Source organism: Terrapene carolina, unplaced genomic scaffold (genome assembly GCF_002925995.2).
Source record: "Terrapene carolina triunguis isolate 2854851 unplaced genomic scaffold, T_m_triunguis-2.0 Scaffold194, whole genome shotgun sequence".
NCBI lineage: Eukaryota > Metazoa > Chordata > Testudines > Emydidae > Terrapene > Terrapene triunguis.
Window position 1 is genome coordinate 10,429,905 of NW_020664545.1, and position 24,857 is coordinate 10,454,761.

Here is a 24,857-nt window from a genome sequence, read left to right on the forward strand (position 1 = left end):
CCCATCACCACGCAGCCTCACTCCGCCTGGTTTTCTCTCAGGCCTGAACTAAGCTCTCTTCAGACACCAGTTAATGATATTTCTGATCACTCGGTGAGCATTGCCAGTGAGCAACAGGAAGCACAAAACCCCCTCATCATTTGCATCACTGCTGGGCTTCCAGCCCTTACTGACTTAAGGAGCCAGAGTGTCTAGGATTCAAACTCAGGATTCCCGCTTTGCAATGCATAGCGGTTACCTGCAAGACATAAGAGATTGAACCAGCTCTGGAATCAAACACCTACAATCTCATACTCCCGGAGATGTAACTCACCTCAGCATATTTGGCCGGAATATCAGCTTTCTCCACACCATAGTGATGTTTGCAGTTTGTGGCAGCAGCAACTTGAAGCACCACCTGACCCACACCTGCAGGTAGAGAAAGAGACAGTTATAGTAAAAAAGCCCCCCTATACACACGAAGCTGCTTCTAAAACAAAGACCAAGATATACGCAAGGATTCCTATGCGACTTTGCACAACATCTGTGTCAATTCCCCACCCAAAAAGTGTGGATAATGCATCTCTCCCTCTCACCTTTTGTCTCGTCTATTCAGACTAAGCTCGTCAGGACAGGGACGGTCTCTTTCTATAAGAATGTACAGTACCTAGCACAATAGTCACTCCCATAATACAAATAAGGACAAGTGCTGAGTCCTGCACTTAGGATGGAAGAATCCCATGCACTGCTACAGACTAGGGACCGAATGGCTAGGCAGCATTTCTGCAGAAAAGGACCTAGGGGTTACAGTGGACGAGAAGCTGGATAGTGTGCCCTTGTTGCTAATAAGAAGGCTAACGGCATTTTGGGCTGTATAAGTAGGGGCACTGCCAGATCGAGGGACGTGATCATTCCCCTCTATTCGACATTGGTGGGGCCTCATCTGGAGTACTGTGTCCAGTTTTGGGCCCCACACTACAAAAAGGATGTGGAAAAATTGGAAAGAGTCCAGCAGAGGGCAACAAAAATGATTAGGGGGCTGGAGCACATGACTTATAAGGAGAGGCTGAGGGAACTAGGATTATTAGTCTGCAGAAGAGAAGAATGAGGGGGGATTTGATAGCTGCTTTCAACTACCTGAAAGGGGGTTCCAAAAAGGATGGATCTAGACTGTTCTCAGTGGTAGCAGATGACAGAACAAGGAGTAATGGTCTCAAGTTGGAGTGGGGGAGGTTTATGTCGGATATGAGGAAAAACTTTTTCACTAGGAGGGTGGTGAAGCACTGGAATGGGTTTCCTAGGGAGGTGGTGGAATCTCCTTCTTAGAGGTTTTTAAGGTCTAAGCTTGACAAAGCCCTGGCTGGGATGTTTTAGTTGGGAATTGGTCCTGCTCTGAGCAGGGGGTTGGACTAGATGACCTCCTGAGGTCCCTTCCAACCCTGATATTCTATGATTCTATGAAATAATATAGCACATTGACTGATAAACGTATGACAATGTACATTACAAAAAATGGTTCCGGCTTCAAAACAGTTACACGTCAATACCAGAGCCTATTTTCCACTAAAAAGACTTATGTCCTACAGGAAGTAAATATGGATGTGTTTTATTTCTGCAAGAAAACCAAACAGCAGCAAGATAAATTTTGCAGTTTAAATCTCTCAGCATAATGGAGAGAGCTATAACAAAACATGTATACCTCATTTTCCTCATGACGGAAAACGCATACAAAAGTCTCAGCACATTGGGAAAAAAATGCTAATACACAAGACAGGAGTATTATTTCCTAGTACAATAAAAAAAAGATAATGATCAATACGCAAAGTAATTTCAGAAGCAATTGCTAAACTGCAAGACAAAACATTACTTAAAAAATATATGAACTTCCCATCACTCAGTCTCAATTATGTTTGCATCAGAGACTGCGCCAGCAGTAATTAGCTGCCATTCCCACACCTTGTCTGCACGCATTACATCTCTTTGGCTTGGGGAGGGGGAAGAGGAATCACAGCTAAATCTCTGCTTGCACACCCGACCCAGATTTTGCCAAGTACATGGTAAATCTTTATAAGCTGTTGCAATCATTCTATATTTCTTACTTCAATTGATTACAACTGCCGATCAAACTATGTCTATATTCATTCTAATACCAAGTTTATCACTCTTTGTACTGGACTAATGTAAAATGCATTGTCTCACTAATGCACTTCTCATAGAATCATAGATGAGCATAAGGGAAACAAATATTCAAGCCAAGCAGATAGCACATTTGCACAGAAAACACATTGTCGTTTTCCATTTCATCGATTGCCTGCAGGAAGTAGCACTAGTAATTGAGGAGGTGGTGCTCTTGCCATTAAATCATTATTGATACAATACCCACTTTGGTATAACGGGGAACCACATGCTGATAGTCCTGTATAATAAATAATTGTATTATGGTAGCACCTAGAAGCCCCAATCAGATTCTGGGCCCCATTTTGCTACGTACTGTATAAATAGAGTAAAACATGAATAAAAAGTTGCAACTATTGAGTAACAAACAGAATGGGGGAGGATGAGGGAAGCAGTAAAAACTATATACATTTACATGAGCCAAATAAATATTAGAAGTCATTACTGCTCTTCTCTCTTCAGAGACCACTTGTGGTTAAAGATACCACCTTTTTGCAACAGTTGCCCCAATTCCATTTCGCATAACTATGTTCTGCCTTCCTAAAATTCCATTTCAACCAGATATAATATTGTTGGCTTCTAGCCTTAAATGGTTGGACAGAGTTACTGATAAAAAAATGGCTGCCACATTTCACCAGCGGTTGTTACACTGTGTGGCAGATGAATGATTCCTATACACAGAGGTGTAGGAAAGGCACTAAAGTGGTTGGATATTGTGCTACTACTATAATGGTATTCTAATGTACTTTGTACACTATACTGCGTTGCCTAGAATATGGAAATTCAGTCTCAATTCTGCCATCAATGTGCAAACTTTCATTGGTGTTAACAAGAGTTAGGTAGGGAGGAGAAATCAGAATCCTTTCTTCTTCTTCTTCTGGTGCTTGTACACGTCGACGCCAATCACGTGTGCGCGCCGCGTGCACAGTCGTCGGAAAGTTTTCCCTTAGCAGTTCCCGTCGGGTCGGCTGTGGAGCCCCCTGGAGTGGCGCCTTCATGGCGCTCAATATATAACCCTGCCTACATGGATCCCGCTTCAGTTCCTTCTTACCGTCGATGCCGTCCATTGGAACGGCATTCACTTGCCTTGCAAGTGCTTCCCTTAGTTTTCTTCTTTAGCCTGCAGTTTTAGTCTAGGTTTCAGTTAGTAGTTAGTTTAGTTTAGTGTATATAGTAGTTTGGGTTAGGGTGCAGGGTTATCCCCTATCCCTTACCTCCCCTCAGCTCCGGGGCATGCCTCGGGGCCAAGGGTTTAAACCTTGCGGGACCTGCGGTAAGCCCATGCCAACGGGCGACCCCCCACGACACGTGTCTGGAGTAAGAGCACCAGACAGGTGCAAAATCTGCAGGTCTTTCTGCCTTTGACGGAGAAAGAAGGATTTCTGTCTGAAACAACTTCTGATGGAGTCCGCTCTCTGTCCACAGCTCGCCACGCTGGGATGCGGCACAGAACGCGTCAGTGCAGAGCGCCCCAGCCTCGGTGCACGACACGGTGCCAAGGAAAGACACTTATTCAAGAGACCCTTGGCACCGGCACTCCCCAGCACAGACAACCAGGTACAGCTCACGCAAGTGACACAAGACGACGGACAGGGGTTCTTCCCCGGTGCCAAAGTCAGGACCAGGTGCAGCAGCAGTGCGTCCGGTGAAGCAGCACTCAGCGCCCAAGGACCAGGAGTCGGCGCCGTCGATTTCGGTTCCCCGGAGGGGACTGTTGAGTCCGGCGCCCAGCAACTCCCCGGACAGACAGTGCCAGATGGAGGAGTTGGAGTCCTGCTCCACCCCAGACACTTTCGAAGCTGCCAGGGACCCAATAGCAATGACGGCCCCTCAACCTCTTGCTATCAGGGACAAGCCCCTGGTGCCGCCGCACCTGGCACCATCAAAGGACAAGCCGCCATGATGCAGCGATCACCTTCCCCGGCACAGCACCGTTCACCTCGGCGCCGCTCGGATTCACCATTCCCGAGACGCGGTTCCCCAGCTCGGGACCCCGTACATGGTTCCCCGGCACCGATCCCCGCCACTGGCGGAGCAGCACCAGTCCCCGGCGAGGGAGCAGCGGCACTGGTCTCCAGCTCAATACCGCTCAGCACCGCCAGGGTCATCACGATCTAGATCAGTGTCGTCTGACTCGGACGGGGACTCATTTTATTCACGCCACACCAGGCTCACGTCGCATCGGCACAGAGCTGCGGCACGGCCTCCACATTGGCAGCCGCAGCCTCAATGGCCCTTTTGGACTCCCTGGGCTTATCACCAGGCTTGGGCTCATTCTCCAGGGGCACTTGGTCAGTAGCCTCAGAGGCCCAAGCACCTCAGCATAAAGATTGCCAGATGCCTCGGGGATCGGAATCAATGCCAGCACAGGGCCCGCAGCCTGTCCACGACACAGTCAACACAACCAAGACTACAGCCCCGATAGCCCCGATAGCCAGCCGGACTACCACTGCCGTGACAATGGTCAGTGCAGAGCCCACAGGCACTGACCAGGAGGACGCTAGAGAACTGGATGGTCAGGAGGACCTAGTACCACCTCTAGCCTCCTCATCCTCAGACAAGGTGGTTACAGGGACTTTGGCCTCGGGGCCTCCTGCGATAGACCACCGTGCACACCAGGACCTCTTGTGCAGAATCACCCACAACATGGGATTGCAGGTGGAGGAGGTGATTGAACCAGAGTACCCCATATCCTGACGCTGGAGGGTCCCTCCAGGGTAGCTCTGCCCCTAATTAAAACTATACAGAACAGTATCAAAACGCTGTGGCAGACCCCAGAATCGATCCCGCCTACAGCCAGGGCCATGGAGTGCAAGTACTTTGTCCCAGGCAAGGGATTCGAGTACTTGTTATCACACCTGCAGCCCTGCTCCCTAGTAGTGACCGCCGTCAACTAGGGCCAGCAAGGACCAACTCCCAAATCCAAGGAGTCTAAAAGATCTACTCGATGGGGGACCTGCAGCTGAGGATAGCGAACCAACAAGCTATCCTCAGCAGATACAACTTCAACTCGTGGGCCTCCATGTTGAAGTTCAAGGAGCAAATTCCATCAGACTCCAGGGCTGAATTCACGGCCATCGTTGACAAAGGGAAGGCGGTGGCACAAACCTCTCTTCAAGCCTCCCTTGATGCGGCGGACTCTGCTGCCCGCACCCTCTCATCGGGGTTAGCCATGAGAAGGGGTTCAGGGCTGCAGGCGTCTGGGCTGCCCCCCGAAGTGCAGCAAACCCTTCAAGACTCCTCTCACGAACAACTCCTTATCCAGGAGGTGCCATCACTCCTCACCATAGGGGCACTGGAAGAGTTCCTCGGGAGCCCACTATAGCACTAGCATTCTACATCGAGCACACTAAGCCTTTCAGGAAATCGAATCAGCTGTTCATGGCCGTGGCAGACCGGATGAAGGGTCTCTTCCCAACGCATTTCTTCCTGGATCACGGACTGCATCCGCACACGCTACAAGCAGACTAAGGTCCCAGCCCAGTCTATTATGGCACGCTCCACAAGGGCACAAGCCTCGTCAGCAATCTTCCTGGCCCAGATTCCCATTCAGGAGATCTGCAGAGCGGCAACCTGGTCGTCGGTGCATATGTTTAACCACTCACTATGCTATCACCCAGCATTCCAAAGATTTTGCAGCATCCGGCAGAGCGGTACTCCAGTCCGGTCGGTTGGGTTATATATTGAGCATCATGAAGGCGCCACTCCAGGGGGCTCCACAGCCAACCCAACGGGAGCTGGATTGGAATGGACGTGAATACCACATCTCGAAGAACAACAGTTATGAGAAGATGAGTAACCGTTTTTTTCAGTGCACCCACCAACGGAAAATCAGTGCACATAAAAATGATCACAGAATTATGGTTGAGGCTACTGCATGCTAAACCATTGTTTTCAGATACTAATAAAAGTAGTTATTTTTCATATGCTTGGTCTTAGTCCAATATGAAGGTTTAGGGTTCTACGGTGATAAATATCTGGTTTTGTTTTTGGTGGTGTTAGAGGACAAGGAAAACAAAACATTTTACTCAGAAGCATTAGTCAGATCACACATTCCTCCATCTTGTTAGGCAAACAGCAAGATTGTGTGACTTCCAGATATGATCTCTTATTATGACCTTAGTGAACAAACAATTTCACATAACTGTGGTAAAGCAGTTATTTCAGTACAGCAAAGCACCATGCCTGACTAAACAGCATTTTAGAAGTGTCTCATATTGTACTTAACTGGACACACAAAATGTAGTTACCAGAGCTGGGGGGAAAGGAGGGGAGGGATAAATTCTGTCCCCTGTGAGTGGCCTGCTTTAAAACCCTTAACTTGGAATTTCATTTAGTAGATATAAAATGGAGGTAAGATTAGTAATTCTACTGTATTTTCAGTGGGCAGGTTCCCGTTTCCTTTGGTGGGATAAAGGATGACTGTCGAGAAAGCAAGAAAACAAGGTTTTTACTTTTGTTAAAACTGCTAACTGTAGCAGATGCAGTATGGAAGAGTGAGCTGGATTCTATATGGCTTCACAATAAATATAAAATTTTTATTGCTGGTGATTGTGTCAGAGAAAGAACCCACTTTATTTTCAGTTAACAGGTGGAGTTTGCAGTTTTGACACTCACGGGAAAAAAAAGTCTGATGCATGAACTGAACAAACTGGATCTAGAAGCCAGAAAGCATAAAATATGGACTCTGTTAATGGCACTTTTACACAGTGATTTCGGATGCCAACCATACTTTAAAATGACTACATTTATCTATGGTGGCAAAAATGGAGTATTCTTAAATTAAGTTTCCTGAAGAATCAATCCTTTCTTCACATGGGTGAATGACATCTTTGGTGCCACATCCCACTGGCAATACAGGAAAGAAAGCACTGATCTGTCAGGAGTGCACAGCCAGACGCACACAGTCTGTGAGGATGGATTACTTTCCAAATGTAAAGTTACTGACATTTTTTATTCAGAGGAGGAAAAAGCCTGGGCAGAGACAGAAAAGGGAAAACAAAGCAGTTTGTCACTTACCACTGCCCAAGTCAACAAACAAGTCATCCTCAGTCATTTTAATCTCATCAATCATTTGGGCCACTAAATCAAAGGAAGTCTCTCCATACACCTCTGGGGAAAAGGGCTCATAGTTGTTGAGTTTCTCTGGGTCAGTCACCGAGTGGTTATATACTTGCTGCAAGATGTGACGGAGGAGCCCATTGGAGGGACGAGTGTTCAGTTTCATGGGCTGGGTGGTTCCTTTCCACTAAGGGTGAGGAGCAGAAAGAGAATGTAAACAAGGAAAATACATCATGACATACCTACATTTGTGGGGGGAAGGGAGACTGACACAAAGACAATCCACTTTCCTCCACCCCTTCTCTTGCATGAGTAAAAGTGATCTCCAGTTCTTCCATAAGCAGCAGCAGCAAGACATGCTAAAGAACTTCTGCAGCAATGCAGCTTGGGGAGGTTGGTTTGCTTTACTGTCTGTGTCACCTCACACAATAGGTATTTTCAAAGACTGCATACCAGATACACGAGGGAAAAAGCATCTAAGATCTGCCTACATACTTGATGTAACTACTGCATTTCATTGCACCATCCACATAAAGGGGGTTTGTTTTCTTGCCATGAAGTGTAGCATGGGAGGAATCACACTCAGAGGGAGTGGGAGAGAAAAATCTAAGCTTCTGCTGGCTAACAATCTCACTCCTAAATAGAAGCTTCTGATGTTTCTGAACTTCCTTGTCTTCCCTCTTTGGATTTTATACATGTCTGTAAGCTTTTTTCTGGGCATCTTTTCCATCTCCTTTTCCTGATAGTCACCTCTTTCCTATCTGATCCTCTGTTTGAGGGCTCAGGGCAGCTACCTCAGAGGCCAATCACCACTTCTGCTCCTTATGTCCGCTAGCCTGGGCTCCTACATTCAAGCCGGGCACTGGCAGGACAGAGTGAAACTGACTAGATTCTCACTTCAGTGAGTGACTGTAAATGCTGAAGAATTCCAACTTTTAAGCTATTAACAAAGACGAGATTAAAGTGGCCAGCATCTATGAATCAGGCAAACGATATGTAGGTGCCAACGTGGTGCAAAGTCTGGGAGAAGTTCTAACCTACTGGCCATATCTTTCTGAGATTTATTTTGAATGCTCCCATAAAATAAGATTACAGCCCCCAACATGTGTTTGATAGGTCGAAGTACTTCATAAGGCCCCTAGATTGTGTTTTTTATAGAATAAGATGTAGTATTAAATTGGATAAGTGTTAAGTACAGTGACAGATAGTAGATAATGTTTTCACCCACTACGGACAGAACTGGCATCTAAATTCCATAAATTAAGTAAAATTCTTAATATTAGATTATACTTACTATGTTTCATTACCAGCCTTAAATTTGGGTAAGAAAACCAAAAAAGTTACCTATTATTAGAAATCTATTAAATTAGATTTCACTCCAGTTCTTCCTTCGCAATGATTGATCCTTTGGAACAGAACAGCTCAGCTCTAAAATATAGCTTTACTGAACAGTAAGGGAATTCTTAATCTATGGATCATCGCCACGATACATAAGAGAGTTAATCTGGACTATTAAGGAACCTTTAAGTCTCAATCCCCACACACACGAGGAAACGTGCATACATTAAATCCTTGTGAAATTTCTGATGAAAAAGCTAGGTATGGTGCATGCAAAGAAACCCTTTTTCAAAGAAAGATGATGTCTGTCTGTATCTGTACGAGTTTTTTCATGAAGTTGATGGATTTCCACTCCATACGGCTAAATGCAGTGCCTTGCATAATGACAGGTTTCAGAGTAGCAGCCGTGTTAGTCTGTATTCGCAAAAAGAACAGGAGTACTTGTGGCACCTTAGAGACTAACAATTTGTTAGTCTCTAAGGTGCCACAAGTACTCCTGTTCTTTTTGCGGATACAGACTAACACGGCTGCTACTCTGAAACCTTTTTCAAAGGTAACTCAGCTATTTCAAACGTCAAAGCAGGAGTGCCAACTGCACATTAGGGACTAAGAGGCTGCAAACCTGTATTTTAGAAAAATTAAGCCATTCTTATATAAAGATATAAATTCACTCCAAGGCTAAATCCTCAAGTGCCAAGTTTTGGCCCAGAAAGCAAGGTTTAATAGATGATTTATTAACTCCCGAATGAATGGAAATGCTGTAATGGTGGTGCTGGTGTTTAAGCAAACACACAACTGAGCGCTAAGAATGTCAGCCCTTCTTGGTTGTCATTTTCTCTACATGAATTTGAAACTACTAGCCTGAATAAAGCCAACTAGATAGGCATCACGGCATAACAAAGGTAAATACATACCAACTGATGAATGCTATCAATGGCGCGGTTGTATTTGTCACAAAGCCTCTGCATGCTTTCAAAGCTGGGAAAGGAAAAAAAGCAAAGTTTGCTAGTCAGTTAACAGTCTAAAGAAGGTCTTGAAATGCTCAGCTATGCACATTAAAGCAACACTGCCAAGGTTGGTAGACACAACATTTGACCTACATTTTTTAAAGTGTACATACTGTAGCTGTAATTCTTTTTGCAACGATCATTAATTCTTTACACAATTTTACACTTTTACAAAGTTTCCTTAAAAGAGACTTTAGCAGCCCAATGATTCATGAGAAATTCTACACATGGTATCCACGTGATAGAAGAAGAGTTCTTCTAAGGAAACGGATTTCAACGTTCAACTTCCAAAGATTGTAATTAGTGGGGAAAATTAAGTTATGGAGATAACTTGACGTGATCTTACGTTTTTCCTTTCTGACCTATCAGGAATTCAAGCTGGAAATTCCCATGGGCCCTCTTAGCTTCCTCCCACTTCCCTACATGCAAAAAAAGTTTAAGGCACTACACTTTTAATGTGCTCTGCTTTGTTCCTTCCAGTGTCCACCATATCCAGCTATGAAGATAGTCAGACACTTATCCAGAGCTCAGTTCTAATCTGTTCTAACACGCAGTGTGCCATGTAATACAACTTCTTCAAAGTACAAACCTCATCCTCCAGACACCTGCTTTACAAGGGAAGCATACTGCTTGTTCTGTGGGTTAGTTGGGTTCACAGTTTAGCCAGGCACCTTAATTGCAGAGGCTGAGAGAATTACAGAATCATTTCGGGTCAAGGGGGGGAAGGATATCTGCCAGTCCCACTGTCATTACATAACTAGATTCCAGAAAGCAGCAGCAGAAAAGCCAGTCCACAGGGTAATTGGAGTAACATATCCCACTACCCCAAGACAGGAAGGGAGGAGGAAAAACAGAGGAGAAGGGAAGGAAGTTAACTTCTCATGAACTTGACTTCACTACCACAACTAGCTAAGACTCCTTATTTGAGAACACTTAATTTGCACTCACTTTGGGCTGCCAATTGACAGTTTTTAATTCCATATTAATAAAAACAGGCTAGACTGAAAAGTATTATTTATGAATGTATATTTGTGTTTCCATAATGCACTGGTTTTCATTCCCATTCTCTGCATTTGCAGCACTGCAGCCAATCTTCTATGATTAATTTTTCAAATAATTCTCCCCCCCCCCCCCCCCCAAGGAAAATAAACTGATTAAACTATTATCAGAATGACAGGTTTATGGCTTCTTTGAACAGCTTCTGAGAAATAAGTGAGGTGTGGTTGAGGACAGATGGTTTCTTCTTTTATTCAGTATCATTGCTGACAAAAAGTGAGGCTGCACACCTACACAAACCCCACCAGTACCACAAAATCATTGTATTACAATATCAGCATATAAACCATAGACCTGACGTTAAGAGGTACTGAGCTCTCACTACTCCTATTTAATTCCCTGGGAGGCTGGAAGGCCGAGTAGGATGAGAACATATAAAATAAAAGGAATAATAGAGCACCAAAGAGCGGTCCTTTTATATTGCAAAAGCCATCCAGGTGCTCAAACAGTTAATGCTGAATTAGGACCTGATTCAGTTTCACCTGTCTCAATCCCACTCAGGAGATATGATCACTTTGTGGACACCGGTGAACTTAGATCTTTTCCATAAAAGAAATTCCATGGATTTTCATAAACCACAACTTGGCTGCAGGCAAGTGTCATCTCTATTTCCATTCTCAGGTAGTGCAGTCAAACTGAGCCAAAAATGAACTTATTACAAACGAAAGAATTTCATAGGGTTAGATTCTGTCCCTCCCAATCTCTACCCACAGAGCAGACTGCAACACATCCCTGTCAAGCCAGTCCATGTAGTAGGTGTTTTCACATAGTTCTGTGAATCGGGCACTGCTCCTGCTTCTCCAGAGACAGAGGCTGTAGGAACAGTTTGAGTTGAAACTCTGTTTTTATAGCGTCGCCACTCGTATTTGATTCTGAATAGGAGAGGAGTGGGGAAAGTTAACCTTCCACAAACATGGGGAGAAAAATCAGTGGTGCCATGGGCAGCTCTGGCATAGTGTTTTCCAACAAGAATTCTTAGTTACTACAAAAGCAGAAACTTCAATGCCATTCAGATTCCTAACGCTGGCTTTAGCCCAACAGCACAGATACAGATCATTGTTTCAGGGTGAGTAATTCCAACGTGCACCAGCTCAGCTTTCTGCTATGTGAAGTTTCCAATTATGTCCTTAAATCCAACAGCCGTTGCCAATACTCCTGTTACACATTTCCTACCAAAATAACTTTGTAGAGTCTGAAGCCAGTTCTAAAAGAAAACTTCAGCTCAGTTTGCAGTGTCTGTAATTAGTTATTCTTAGACCAATTCACAACAAGCCATTTAGGCCTGCCCTTCTGGGGAAGGGGGGGTTCCTCTCACCTTTTTGTATCATAGTCAATTAAAACATAATTTTCCATGGCTAGCTTGAGATCTGGGATTTCTTCACAGACCCACCTGCAATGAGACAAGAATCAGAATACAATAGACCCCCAATTCTTTTACATTAGTGTTTAACGAGGCAGTTTTTACTTTTACTGAAGCAGCAATCTGCCTGATTCTAGACTGACGTTCCTATAAATTAAAGACAGTGTTACAGAAAGCATGAAAGACTGCAATATTGTGAGAAGCGAGGTAGACATCACTAAATGCTAATTATGGGGCTGGAAGAGTTTTTATTCAACACAAGAGTGAATATGAAGTTAAGTGCCCATTACCACTGGCAGAACTATAAAGCTCTTGAATAGGCATGAACTCAATTCTGACTTCACAATGAAGTGACATATACTTAGTTGATGTAAAAATAAAAACCACAGCTAATGCTAATCTAATGGGAAACGTGAAGCACAGAAACAATCATTCTGAAATGCATTTATTTTTTAATAAGTTATGAACGACCACTTCCTTTGACAAAGCTACTTGCGATTTTGCCACACACAGATACAAGTCATCTCCTGCAACCTGATGTTTGAAAATGCACAGCAGTCCTCAGCACAAATGAAACCTCCAAAAGAGTTGGTGTGAGAGGGCGCTTTCTCCCTCTACTAGTGCAGTGTGCTGTACTTCCACTTAAATGACCCATCTTGAAATAGACTTGATAGTGGTTTTGATATTTGTTTTTTTTTTTTAAAGGCGTGTGTTTTTTTCAGGCTGTATTAATACAGCCCTGTATTCTGCTCCTATTAGAAATGGAAAACTGCCAGCCACTGCCAGTATATCTGACAAGCTAAATCTGGCAAAAGAAATACAGAGTTCTGTATTTCATTTCAAATGTGAAAATTTTTAATTATTTTCAAAGACAATTTAAAAGCTAACAATGAGGGCCCCAGTCTGGATGGCAAGTCACTGGAGTGACGAAGTCTTTGTAAAGGGCTGGGGAAGCCACATCAGAAAAAGGGGTTTCACACCCTTTCCCTTCTAAGCATCAAACCGAGAAACAGTGATCCGAAGCATCATCCAAAATACAGAGTGCTCTATAAAATACCATTGGGAATCACATTTTCTCCCCCTTAGGTCTTGATATTATGGACAGATTGATTACTCGAATACTCTATAGCATTTGTTTCGTTTTTTTCAAAAGAGAAACAAACAGCTAAAGAGTTACACCGCTATGCTTTGTGGCCCTATAAGGACTCCAATGATGGTTTGGTGGGGTTCCATGTTTATCATCTCCATTTTTGTATCAAATTTTCTCAGCTCACTAGTAGGAACATTTCTGAAACTGCATCTTGACAACCAGGGATCTGACAGTCAAGCTGAGTTCTTTCTGGCTTGTGGATCACCCTGGCTAAAAGATTATGCAACTGAAACTTAGGCTATGTCTACACTACAGTCTGCATCAGCAAAACTTGTGTCGCTTAGGGGTGTGAATATTCCACCCTGCACGCGACATAAGTTACAGCAACATAAGCGTTGGCGTGCACAGCATTATGTCAACGGGAGAGGTTTTCCCACAGACATAACTTATGCTGCTCACGGAGGTGGGTTTTCTATGCGGATGGGAGAGCTCTCCCATTGGCAGACAGCGTCTTCACCACATGCGCTGCAGCTGTATGTATAGACATACCCTATGTTAAATAGATTTACTGATAAATATTCCAGGTTCTCTCCCGCATCTCTGTGTTGACTTTGCAGTAGAATTAATAGTAGCAAAAATATGCAACAAAAAAGAACCACATTTTAGACAAAATCAGAAGACATGATTGCATGTGTAGAGGAAGCAGATCTGTTGATTAAAAGTGCCATTTTTGTAAAATCACTTTTCCTCATTTTACTATGCTGAAAAGCGACCTGGTTTTATTTTGAATAGGCTAAAAGTGTACAAAATGTCCCAAACAGCCAATGTGAGAGAGGCATTTTGTATCCAAAATGACTTAATCTTAAATCTAATATTTCTCTTCTCATTGCTCTTTAGGACATTCAGCACCTTACAAAAAAGACATAACGGTAAGTATCTGTGAACTACATTTCTTGCTATTTTTCTAATGAAGACACCTCCTTAAAACCTCACTTTTTTGATCTCTGCAATTTTTTCCCCCATAAACTAGGCCAGTGTGCAGCAAACAACTGTTCATATCACAACTTTTCAAGCCAGTGGTCAGCTCTATATCCTCTCACCTCACACCTCCATAGGACAACTTACTAGCATAAGCAAGAAGTATGCACTGTGGTTAATTTGGTACATGGGTAAGACCGATAGTTACAAAAGTATTTTAAGGCCCTGTATGCACTACAGAAATCCCCATTTTTACAATAAAGCTGTGAAACGTGATTGTGGCCCAGTTGTGTTCTAGCATTGACTCTTCTTGCCATTGGCTGATGTGCACATAGAAAGTCCTAATGCAGGTGACTCTGCTACTCCAGCAGCCACTTTCAGCGGTGCATTAGTTAAACCTGCTCAGAGCAAGTTTAACTGACATGCTACTGAAAACAGATGTCCGAGCCAGAGAGCTAAGGCTCCCAATCTTACTAATGTTACTACAGCTGAAATGCTGTCAGCAATGGTTAAAAAAGTTTTAGACAAGGCCTTTGTGAGTTAAAAAAAGAAATGTCAAGGAACAAGGCTAAACCATAGTCCCTTAACATGGATAACATTATTTTCTATACACAAACACAGGCCAAGTAGCTTGAAAACAATTTTAAAATATGACTCTCTGTTGTGGATAAACAAAAAACACAGTTGTATTAGGGTCTGTTTCTGCCCAGCACATTTTTCCTAATGCTGCCAAAACCACAGCGAGTATGAATTATTGCTGTGTCACAACTATGTGTGGCTGTAATGGTGCCTGAAAACATTCAACCCTCTTACGCTCAGCCTTCTTTACAGTAGTATTTCAGCCACACCCTCCCACTGATGCAGCTCCACTAGCAGTAGGAATGCTCATGTAGGCAGCCCTCCCGACCATTCTGAGTGCCAGTGGCACTGCACAGTTGTAGCCACAGTGAAATATTTTAAGAAATAAAAGTAAACAGTGTAAGCTTAAATTGGGCCAGAACTTAACAAGAGACAGTAGGTGGTGGTGGTGTTTTGTTTTTGTTTGTTTGTTTAGTTCCTAGCCTTATGCTTCCAAAGACTGAATTTTAAAATCATCATTATAAAAAAAACCATTCAATTTGGTACTGTTGTACAATTTCAGTTAGAACAACCGCAGACTGGAACAGATTGTTTCAGACTAAGATTAAGTTGCGGGCATGGGGAGGAGAAGTTACTGCATCACCTCATCACTAAGTGCACCTCTAAAAACATTTTTATAGAAAGTGCATCTGAAGAAGTGAGCTGCAGCCCACGAAAGCTTATGCTGAAATAAATTTGTTAGTCTCTAAGGCCTTGGCTACACTTGAGAATTCAAGGTGAGCCGGTGGCAGCGCGAGTGTAGTCGCGCCGCCAGCGCTGCGAGAGCTCTCTCACAGCGCTGCAAGTACTCCACCTCTCCGAGGGGAATAGCTTGCAGCGCTGCGAGCGAGCGTGCAGCGCTGCAGGCGCTGATCACACTGGCGCTTTACAGCGCTGCACTGGTGGGGGGGGGCGTTTTCACACCCCTGAGCGCAGCAAGCTGCAGCGCTGTACAGCGCCAGTATAGCCAAGGCCTAAGGTGCCACAAGTACTCCTGTTCTTTTTACAGCACTGTTATGCAACTCTGATTAGTGTACAGGTTTAGTTCTGCTACAGCAGGCCTGCACAACATGCGGCCCACGTGGGCTCCCTGTGCAGCCCGTGGGGGTTGAGTAGGTGGGCTCACTGTGCGGCCCACAGGGGGGTGAGTAGGCAAGCGGCAGGTGAGGGAGTGGGGCTGAGTAGGCGAGCGGGCGGGCAGTGGCGGGGAGTGAGTAGGCGAGCCGGGGGAGTGAGGGGCTGAGGAGGCGAGCAGGTAGGCAATGGCGGGGGCAGGTGAGCCGGTGGCAGGGGGGGGGCCTGAGGAGGCGAGTGGGTGGGCAGTGGCGGGGGGTAAGTAGGCCAACCGGTGGGGGTGGGGGGCTGAGGAGGCGAGCGAGCGGGCAGTGGTAGGGGCTGAGGAGGCGAGCGGCGAATCGGTGGCTGACCTGTTCTACTGATCTAGTCTGGCTCCCATCCCCTCTCCCAGGGCCGGCTCCAGGCACCAGCAAAACAAGCAGGTGCTTGGGGCGGCACATTTCTAGGGGTGGCATTCTGGCACTGGCCATCATAGGTGCTGACTCCGGGGTATGGGGGAAAAAGTGCCCTCGCTGCCCCAGCTCGCCTCCGCTCTGCCTCCGCCTGCTCCCCTGAGCGCGCCGCCGCCACTCCACTTCTCCCCCCTCCCTCCCAGGCTTGCCACGCGCGAAACAGCTGTTTTGCACAGCAAGGCTGGGAGGGAGGAGAAGCCAAGCGGCGGGGCGCTCAGGGGAGGCAGCGGAGATGAGCTGGAGCGGGGAGTGGTTCCTCTACCCCCCCGTTACTTCCTGCGCCCCCCCACCCTAGCTCACCTCTGCTCCGCCTGCTCCCCTGAACGCGCCGCTGCTCCGCTTCTCCGCCCTCCCTCGCCTGAGAGGGAGAGGGGAGAAGCGGAGTGGCGGTATGCCCGGGGGAGCAGGCGGAGCGGAGGTGAGCTAGGGCGGGAGGTCGTGGGGGGCCCGCAGGAAGCAATGTGGGGGGGAAATGCGGCACGCAGGGGGAGGAGGCGGGGCTGGGGATTTGGGGAAGGGGTTCAGAAGGGGTGGAGTTGGGGCGGGGCCGGGAAAAAAGAGGGGGGGCGGCCAAAAATTTTTTTGCGTGGGGCGGCAAAAATCCTAGAGCCGGTCCTGCCCTCTCCAAGGGTTGCAGCTGTCTGGAGGTGCTGCCTTCCACGCCTTCCTCATTCACACCTCATTCATTCAACAGGGCAATTGATTACAAAGTGGGGGGAAGATCTTATTCTACTTCTAGCAAAAAGACATTTTTCGTTTACCTTAATTATACTACCTTAGGGGCCCGCTATAACATATTACCGTGGTTCAATACTGCTGTTTCGGTGGGGCGACGCTGGGGAAGGAGGGTTTGTATCCACGGGGCAGGTGGCACTGGGGGTGGGGGGTGTTTCGGCAGCGCTGGGGGTGTTGTTTCCGTGGGGCGGGCAGCGCTGGGGGGGGGGGTGGGTTTCAGGGGGGGCTGGGTGGTGCGGGGGGGGGGTTGGCGGCACTCAGGGGTTGCGGCCCTCAGCTGTTTTCTTTGGAGTAATATGGCCCTCGCCGCTTTACAAGTTGTGCAGGCCTGTGCTACAGCTTAATTCGATTGCTGTCTTCCTTTGTATTTTGATTCCCCTCCCCTCTCCTTCCCCCCCCCATGTCTAATTTGAGACATACAGCAATACCAACATGAAAAAAAAAGGTTCTGTCCAGTTCTACATTGAACACTTACCGAATTGTCTCAATGATTTCATGAGCAGCATCATGGTGTTTGTCCTGAAATTAAAGGAGGGGTGGGGGGGGGAGGGAGAGAGAGAGAGAAGAGAAGCAGTTTCAAACAGACATCTGGAGAACACCATTCATATCAATCCCCAAAGATTACAGGACTCAACCTTCTAAAGTAGATTAGGAGTTACACAGAGGCAGGAGTCCTTAATTGCCACCCAGCCCAGTTAATATATTCAAAATGTACATTTCTCGAGAGACAATAAAGCTTCTTAGGTTTTCTCGAGTTTCCACAGACCACTAAACCGTTTTTAAAAACTGCCCTTTCACTTATGTCACCATCACTTCTTGAAAATAAGAAATGTTATCGTCAATACCCTTGGGGATTATTAGTGCGAGGTGGGTGTTTGAATGCAAGTTACATAACAAACAGTTGATTTCATCCACTGAGCATCTGGCACATGCTTATATCTCCATATGTGGAATTGGATTCTAAATCAGCAAACGGCTTTTTAAAATAAACTATCAACTAAACAATAAGAATGGATATTAGTGATAAAATCTGGCAACACCAAACACCAGCTACATCAAAGCCTTTCTACCACTATAAAGCCATTGAAATTGTCCATTACATTACACATACACACACAGGATTGTGTGATACTAAGGTTCTACTGGCATGTGTTTGCAATACCATATTACTTAGGTAAAGCCACAAGTGAGTTCTGCAGGTCTCATCCCACGAGTGCCAATAAAATCCTTGTGCAGGTGTCATATCAGACAGGTGCCACGTTACAGAAAAGTCTGTTTTAGGAAAATTATGGGGGGTTCTAAATATTTTATTGTATCCATCCTGCAAAGCCCAGAGCCATAGTTACCAAGAGTCCAACTGTAAAGGGCTCAGAAGGCACCACAGAAATCTCTAAAAATAACCTAGTGTCGTAACTTTTTAATTAAAAAAAAACAAAAAACTTTCATGAACAAAAAGCAAGTGCTGAGCCTCCAAGATCTGAATTTCCCATCCTGGGCCTCAGGCAGGGTAATTTTTGAAGGGCTTGTGGGTAAGAAATTCCACATTTGAGGAAAAGAGGAAACATTTAAATGCAGATGATTTAAAAGAAAAATGGGGGATGTTTGAAATTTTAAAAGTTGTTCAAGGGCAGACTGCAGGTAAAGTGATCAAAGACGCATGATAGAATGCATTTGTGACATAGCGATCACTTATACATATAGTATATATATTATTTAGTCCCATGCGTAGTACACACCCAGCTTATAGACTTTTACTGATTTCTGAATTCTCTCTCAGTGGTATGGAAGTTATACACAATCTAAATCCGTATTTCTCACAGCCAAATTTGGGGATATGTTGGTTTCCTATTATACATACCCAGTTTTAAATTTGGCTTCATAACATCAAGTCTTACTTTTAAAAACCAATTTCAGCATGGGGTAAAGGACAAATACTGTGGTAGCAAATCCTCAAGCCATGCAACCTGCACACACACAGGTAATATGTTAATTAGGGACTGGCTTGAACAGGAATCTCAGGAGATAAGGAAGGGCAAACATCTGTTAACCTACTGACTCAGGCACAGGTATGAAAGAAACTGCTCTCTAGACTGCCAGGAAGGGGTTTTATCTTTAGAATGTCAGAACTTAAGGCTGTAATTGTGAAGAATCACGCTGTCTGGGATCAGTAGTCTCAGACTCAGGCCACGTCTACACTTAAAGATCGCTCGCTGTTTTATGCTGAGGCAGGAGAGAGCTCTCCTGTCAACATAATAAAACCAGCTCAATGACTGGTGGTAGCTACCTCAGCGGCAGAATATCTCCTGCCAACATAGTGCTGTGTACATGAGTGCTTATGCCGGCAAAACCTATGTCGCTCAGGGGGGTGATTTTTTCACACCCCAAGCAACAAAAGTTTTGCCGACATAAGTGCTAGTGCAGACATGGCCTCAGATGTGAAAATCCTAGAACTTTCCAGGGGTGGCAGCAGCCACAAAATACCTAAGGAGTAAAACGAACAAAGGAAACCAGAAACCAAGTAATTGGCTAAGCAGTGAAGTTGGACCTACTAACCACCATGTGGTCCTCTTTGTATGCTCTGTAACATTCCATAGCTCCACACACAAAAATGCTCCTAACACACCACAGGCGATGAAATTTGGATCATGCTTGCTCCAAGCAATGCTACCCATCACATCATCCGCCACTGTACCATTCTCAACTGGTGGAATGCCAGTGTGGATGGGAATCAACGGTGTAACAGCACCAACAGTGCAAATAAGTATCTCTGTAATTATGCTGCACACACCAGAAAACTCACTTGTGGGGCAAAACAGCACACAATCAATTTAGCAATTTACTTCATTCTGCTTCAATGGCATTGAAATTCAAAACGGAAGTTATTTTTAATCACATTTCTTGGTATTTCAAATGAATGGGATGAACTAACTGGCTGTTAACTCCAAATAAAATCTTCTGGTTCAAGAAGAAAGCCACCAAGAAGAAAGGGAGGGCAGCCATCTTCCATTGGGAAATTGCACCTCTTCTGCACACCGACTAGAGCTCTTATCCTTTGTGGTCTCCCACTGCCATTTTGCAGCTAATTTACCACAGAGGTAGAGAAAAGTCACCTTCCTAATCCAGAAGCTAGGAAGCCAATGCTGTGAAGTCTCCAGAACTCAGCCCCACCAGTCTAAAGTCCTGATCCAGATCCAACAGCAACACTCCACCCTGTGAAAACCTTTGAGTGTTGCATGGATCCAGCTACTCCAGGAGTGGGTGTATACAGACATTGATTACATTAACGAAACTACTGGTTTCACTATCCTGTTCTTCAAGATTCTCATTTCCCCATTCATATTTTCCTTAACTTTTCAACTCAGGCCATGTCCATATTAGGAGTGCTTTGCTGGTACTGTATAGCTACAGTATAAGCGTGGGGCTTCTGCCAACAGCAGTTCTGTCAGTTAGGGATCACACCTCTTCACAGCCCTGACCGACACAGCTGTGCCAGCAGAAGTCTGTAGCATAGTATAGCCTTAGAAATACCACAAATGGCAAGTTTAGTCTTCCTTGTAAATTTTTTTCTTGCAAGTATTTATGGGCTTGTCTACACACAAAAGTCATACCTTTTTAACCATATCAGTATAATTCAATCAGTTTAAAAAAGCCACACCACACACCTAGTGTGAACCTAGTTTCACCAGTATAAATTTACATCTACCAGTAGAGTATATTCCCATATGGGAAGAAGAATATATACCAATTCTATACCAACAGAAGCACATTTATACCAGTATAACTGGGTCGACACTTGGGGTTGTACTTTATTGGTAAAAAAAAAAAATCCGCACCCCTAACAGACAGTTATACTGGTACAAAAACTCCAAGTAGACCAGGACTATAGGGCATTTTTGTTATCTATAATTCAAATGCCCTGTAAAAACCGTTTATTAACAAGCAGATTTTCTAAGTCAACTCCCTGTCCCTTCAGGTTAAAGTGCAGAAATCTCACTACACACACAAATCACACAACACAAAGCTTTTTCTACACAGGAAAGATATACTGGTACAACTTAAGGTGTGAATTAATACCAGTATAACTCCACCCCACTTAACCTCCTATATGCACACTCTTATTCAAGCATAAGAAGACCTTTTTCAGTTTCGCTTGTCACTTGGATTTAAACTAAACTGAAAAAAGTCACTCTCCCACCACAGTAAGTGTCCTCATGAGGGATCATACTAGTATAACTATATCATTTTAACTTGTAAAACTTCCCTGTGCAGACAAACCCTAACATTGCCTTCCAGTCCTCCAGCCACGCTAGACTTGAGATCCTGATATTTCTAAAAGGTAAAATACCGGGGGAGAGGGGAAACGGGGGGGGGGGGGGAGAGAGGAGACATGACACCACACACACTTATAATAAAGGCAAAGAAGGGCACAAGCCCAATTTCATTTCCTTTGCCGATCACCTTTAAAAAAAAACTGTAAAGCTGAACTGGCATTTTGTCTTTTATAAGACTTCATAGGAGTAGATACATACACACCATTAAACAGTTGTCAGGTGTCTTGTTTGTGCTCCTACAATTGTCTATAACGCTGATGAGGACGGCTGAGTTATACAAGCAGCAGGTTTCAACTTCCTAGAATCACAGATTCAACTCCCAAACAGGATCAACTCAACGTTTCATCCTTCCAAGGAGGTTAACCAAGTAACACACACTACACTATGTAAAGACCTTTTGGAGGAGTCTCAGGAAACAAAGGTGCTGTCTGCTCTGTATATAATTAAAGCTCCCATAGCACTTTTTGTAAGAGGAAAGGGTTCTATTCGCCCAGCTCAAATGTCCCCTTCCCCCATTCTTGGGAACATGCTAGGTGCTGTTTGTTGGTCTGGCTGCATTTCTATAGTGAAGTTGTATTTATGACATTTGTAAGATATTTGGAATCCTTTCAACAACATGAATGCACATTGTTTCATACTGAAACATTATCTCTTTAATGTCATCTAAACTACAAGTATCAAAAATAAAGATGCAGTCCATAATTGACAGCAAGTACCATTAACGTCCAATGCCACTTTCATAACTAGTTATTATCATGTGTAAGTGTATTAACACACAGCTATTATCATGTGTAAGTGTATTAACTCACAGCTAGAAGTGATCCAAATTCTTTCCTGCAGAAATCTGATGAAAAACAAAACTCTTATTTTCATTGAAATTTTCCACACAAATTTGAATTTCCAGCTAAAATCTAAAGTTTTCCAGCCAAATTATTTGGGGGGGGGGGAAAATGATATTTTCCAAGGAAAAACAGATATATTTTGCAAAAATAATTCATTGAAGATACAATTTTGCATCAAAAAACAGTTTTGCTGGAAAATTTTCCGACCAGCCCTACTAACAGTCTCACAGTACCAGTTCTTAGGATACTGGATTCCACACTCCATGCATCATTCAAACATACTCGCCCAAGCAAAAAGAGGTTCAGATTTAAAGCCGAAGCAACGTCCCTAGCGGCAGCCAAGAAAACTACTGTGCTAGGCACTGTACAAACAGAGAACAAAAAGAGACAGCCCTTTCCCTGCGGGTAGCTATTGCTAGGGCCTCAAAGCAGTAATCAACTGCAATAGGCTGTAATATCATCTTAACCACAGCAAGACACAGCAAGAATGGCATTTAGACCATTTAAAAACATATCAACTTGTAGGTTCAAATCCAAGTCAAAGTTACATCAATACAGTTTGTTGTTTAATTTAATATTATTTTGCCAAGTTTTAAAGAATATTAGAGGTTATAATTGCATAGCTTCAGATTTCAAAATTATCCTATCAAGGATCAACTGATCTCTGCATACATGTAAAGCATACAATTTAAAATGTCATGTACGTCCATCAGTGATCAATAGCCCATGATTAAATAATATTCCTCTATGGTTCCAGTGTTCTTTACACCAGAAAACAGCAAGAGGTCAACACTGGAGAAGTTTAAATAAAACAGGTTTCCTGCTCTTCAACTGGAAAAAAAAAAAAGTACTTCCATATCAAACAGAAGGTTTTTATTATGACAGTAACATGTACACACAGTGCATAATATGAAAGTCCAATTGTGCCCCGGTACGTGTACTGCTGGCCATAATAGGAGCCCTGCATAAGCATAAGCATCTAAAAGGCAGAATTAGTCCCTATTAATTTACCTAAAATCCTTTTTTTAAAAGTATAATTTGCACGAAGAAAAGGAGCCTCAGTGGAAAAAAAGTCAATATTCCATAATCATGGCTACGCCTTTCCATATGCTTCAGAAGTCAATCTGTCTCAACTGCTTTGAAAAAGAAAATCATTTGGTCACTGATTCAGCAGAATTGAGTACCCAAAAGAAAAATATCAAGTTGTTCCAACTTAAGATGGTATTTTGTTAAAACTTAGTACTTGTACAGGACCTCAAAGCACTCCACAATATCCTGGGTTTGGGTTTTCAAAGAAGTAGGCCAGTCAATGCTGGGTACTTTTGAAAATACCAGCCTACATATCTACACTTGAAAAGGTTTGCCAGTATACATATATACCAGTACAATTAAACCGGCAAGCCCAGTGGAAATGCAGCTGATACCAGCGGATTATTTTCTGTGTTATCTTAAACCAGTTCCCCAAACAGAGTATCCAATGAAAGTCCTTTTGTTAGTATAACTGCAGGCAAGTCTACACTAAAGCACTATAGCGGCCCAGTTCTATTGCAGCAGCTGCATCACTGTAGCATTTGTATTGTAGGCATACCATGAGTTTCCACATTCCTGTGACGGAGATAAAGAATTATCCCTTTTTAAAGATGGGGAAACACACTCAGGGTATGTCTACACTACAGGTCTGCAGCTGTGCGATGGTAGTGCCATAGCATAGACGCTTCCTACATTAATGGTATTTAATGCACCTCTCAGAAGAAAACTTCCATCAACTTAGCTGCATCTAGGATGCAACATTTTTCACAGCTCTGAGCAACATTGACATATCTATCTAATTTTCAAGTGTAGATCAGACCTCAGGGGAAAAAAGTGAGTTGCCCCAGTTGGCACTGAGATCTTGTCTCTATACAAATTGCACCAATTGAATTAAATGTGTGATTTTAAACTGATTTAGTTAAACTAGTGCAAAACCAGTTTAATGTGTAAACTCAAGTAAATTTAAACTGGTTTATTCTGATTTAGTTTGACTCCTTATTGAATTAAGATAAAATTAACGGAATCCTGGTTTAAAATTAATCAAATAGCCTCACTGTTTTGAACCAGTTTTTAAATTCAATTAAAATTAAATCATGGAACTCTGAATATGAACAAGGCCTAAGCAAGTTCAGAGCTGGGACTAGAACATGGGTCTCAATCCCATGCTCCACTCCCTTTCCTTATTGTTATCAGAATTGTTTGTTGTGATTAGAATATACTTTTATTTCTTATATTGCCTGAAAAGTTTGAGCATTTTCTTTTAAGAAGTTCTCTGTGACTGTCATTCAAGGAAACCCAAACTTTTAAGGGCAATCTTCATCTATATTTCTCATTATCTAGACAAGTAGCAGCAGATATTAAGGATTAATCATGTTTACATTATTACTGTGTTACCTGGGAATCAACCAAGAATCAGGCCCCACTGGACTAAGCACTGTTCAAACACAGTAGCGGACAATACTACTAGACCGGGGTAGGCAACCTATGGCACACAGTCGGTGGCATTCTCACTGCCTGGGTCCTGGCCACCAGTCCGGGGGGGGGGCTCTGCATTTTAATTTAGTTTTAAATGAAGCTTCTTAAATATTTTAAAAACCTTATTTACTTTACAAACAACAATAGTTTAGTTATATATTATAGACTTATAGAAAGAGACCTTCTAAAAATGTTAAAATGTATTACTGGCACGCGAAACTTTAAATTAGAGTGAATAAATGAAGACTCAGCA

At 43.8% G+C, this 24,857-nt stretch overlaps 1 protein-coding gene across 4 annotated transcripts in view; it reads right to left on the bottom strand.

Moving 5' to 3' along the window:
* Window positions 1-24,857, bottom strand: part of DOT1L (DOT1 like histone lysine methyltransferase) — a 101,406-nt gene that overhangs the window by 61,626 nt on the left and 14,923 nt on the right. For all 4 annotated transcript variants that reach the window (XM_026655040.2, XM_026655041.2, XM_026655042.2 and 1 more), the window contains exons 2-6: window positions 17,402-17,445; window positions 11,932-12,006; window positions 9,468-9,531; window positions 7,174-7,402; window positions 314-408 (exon numbers count right to left, since the gene is read on the bottom strand). In XM_026655040.2, the coding sequence (XP_026510825.1) occupies window positions 314-408; window positions 7,174-7,402; window positions 9,468-9,531; window positions 11,932-12,006; window positions 17,402-17,445 (507 nt within the window). The remainder of the gene's footprint in view (window positions 1-313; window positions 409-7,173; window positions 7,403-9,467; window positions 9,532-11,931; window positions 12,007-17,401; window positions 17,446-24,857) is intronic.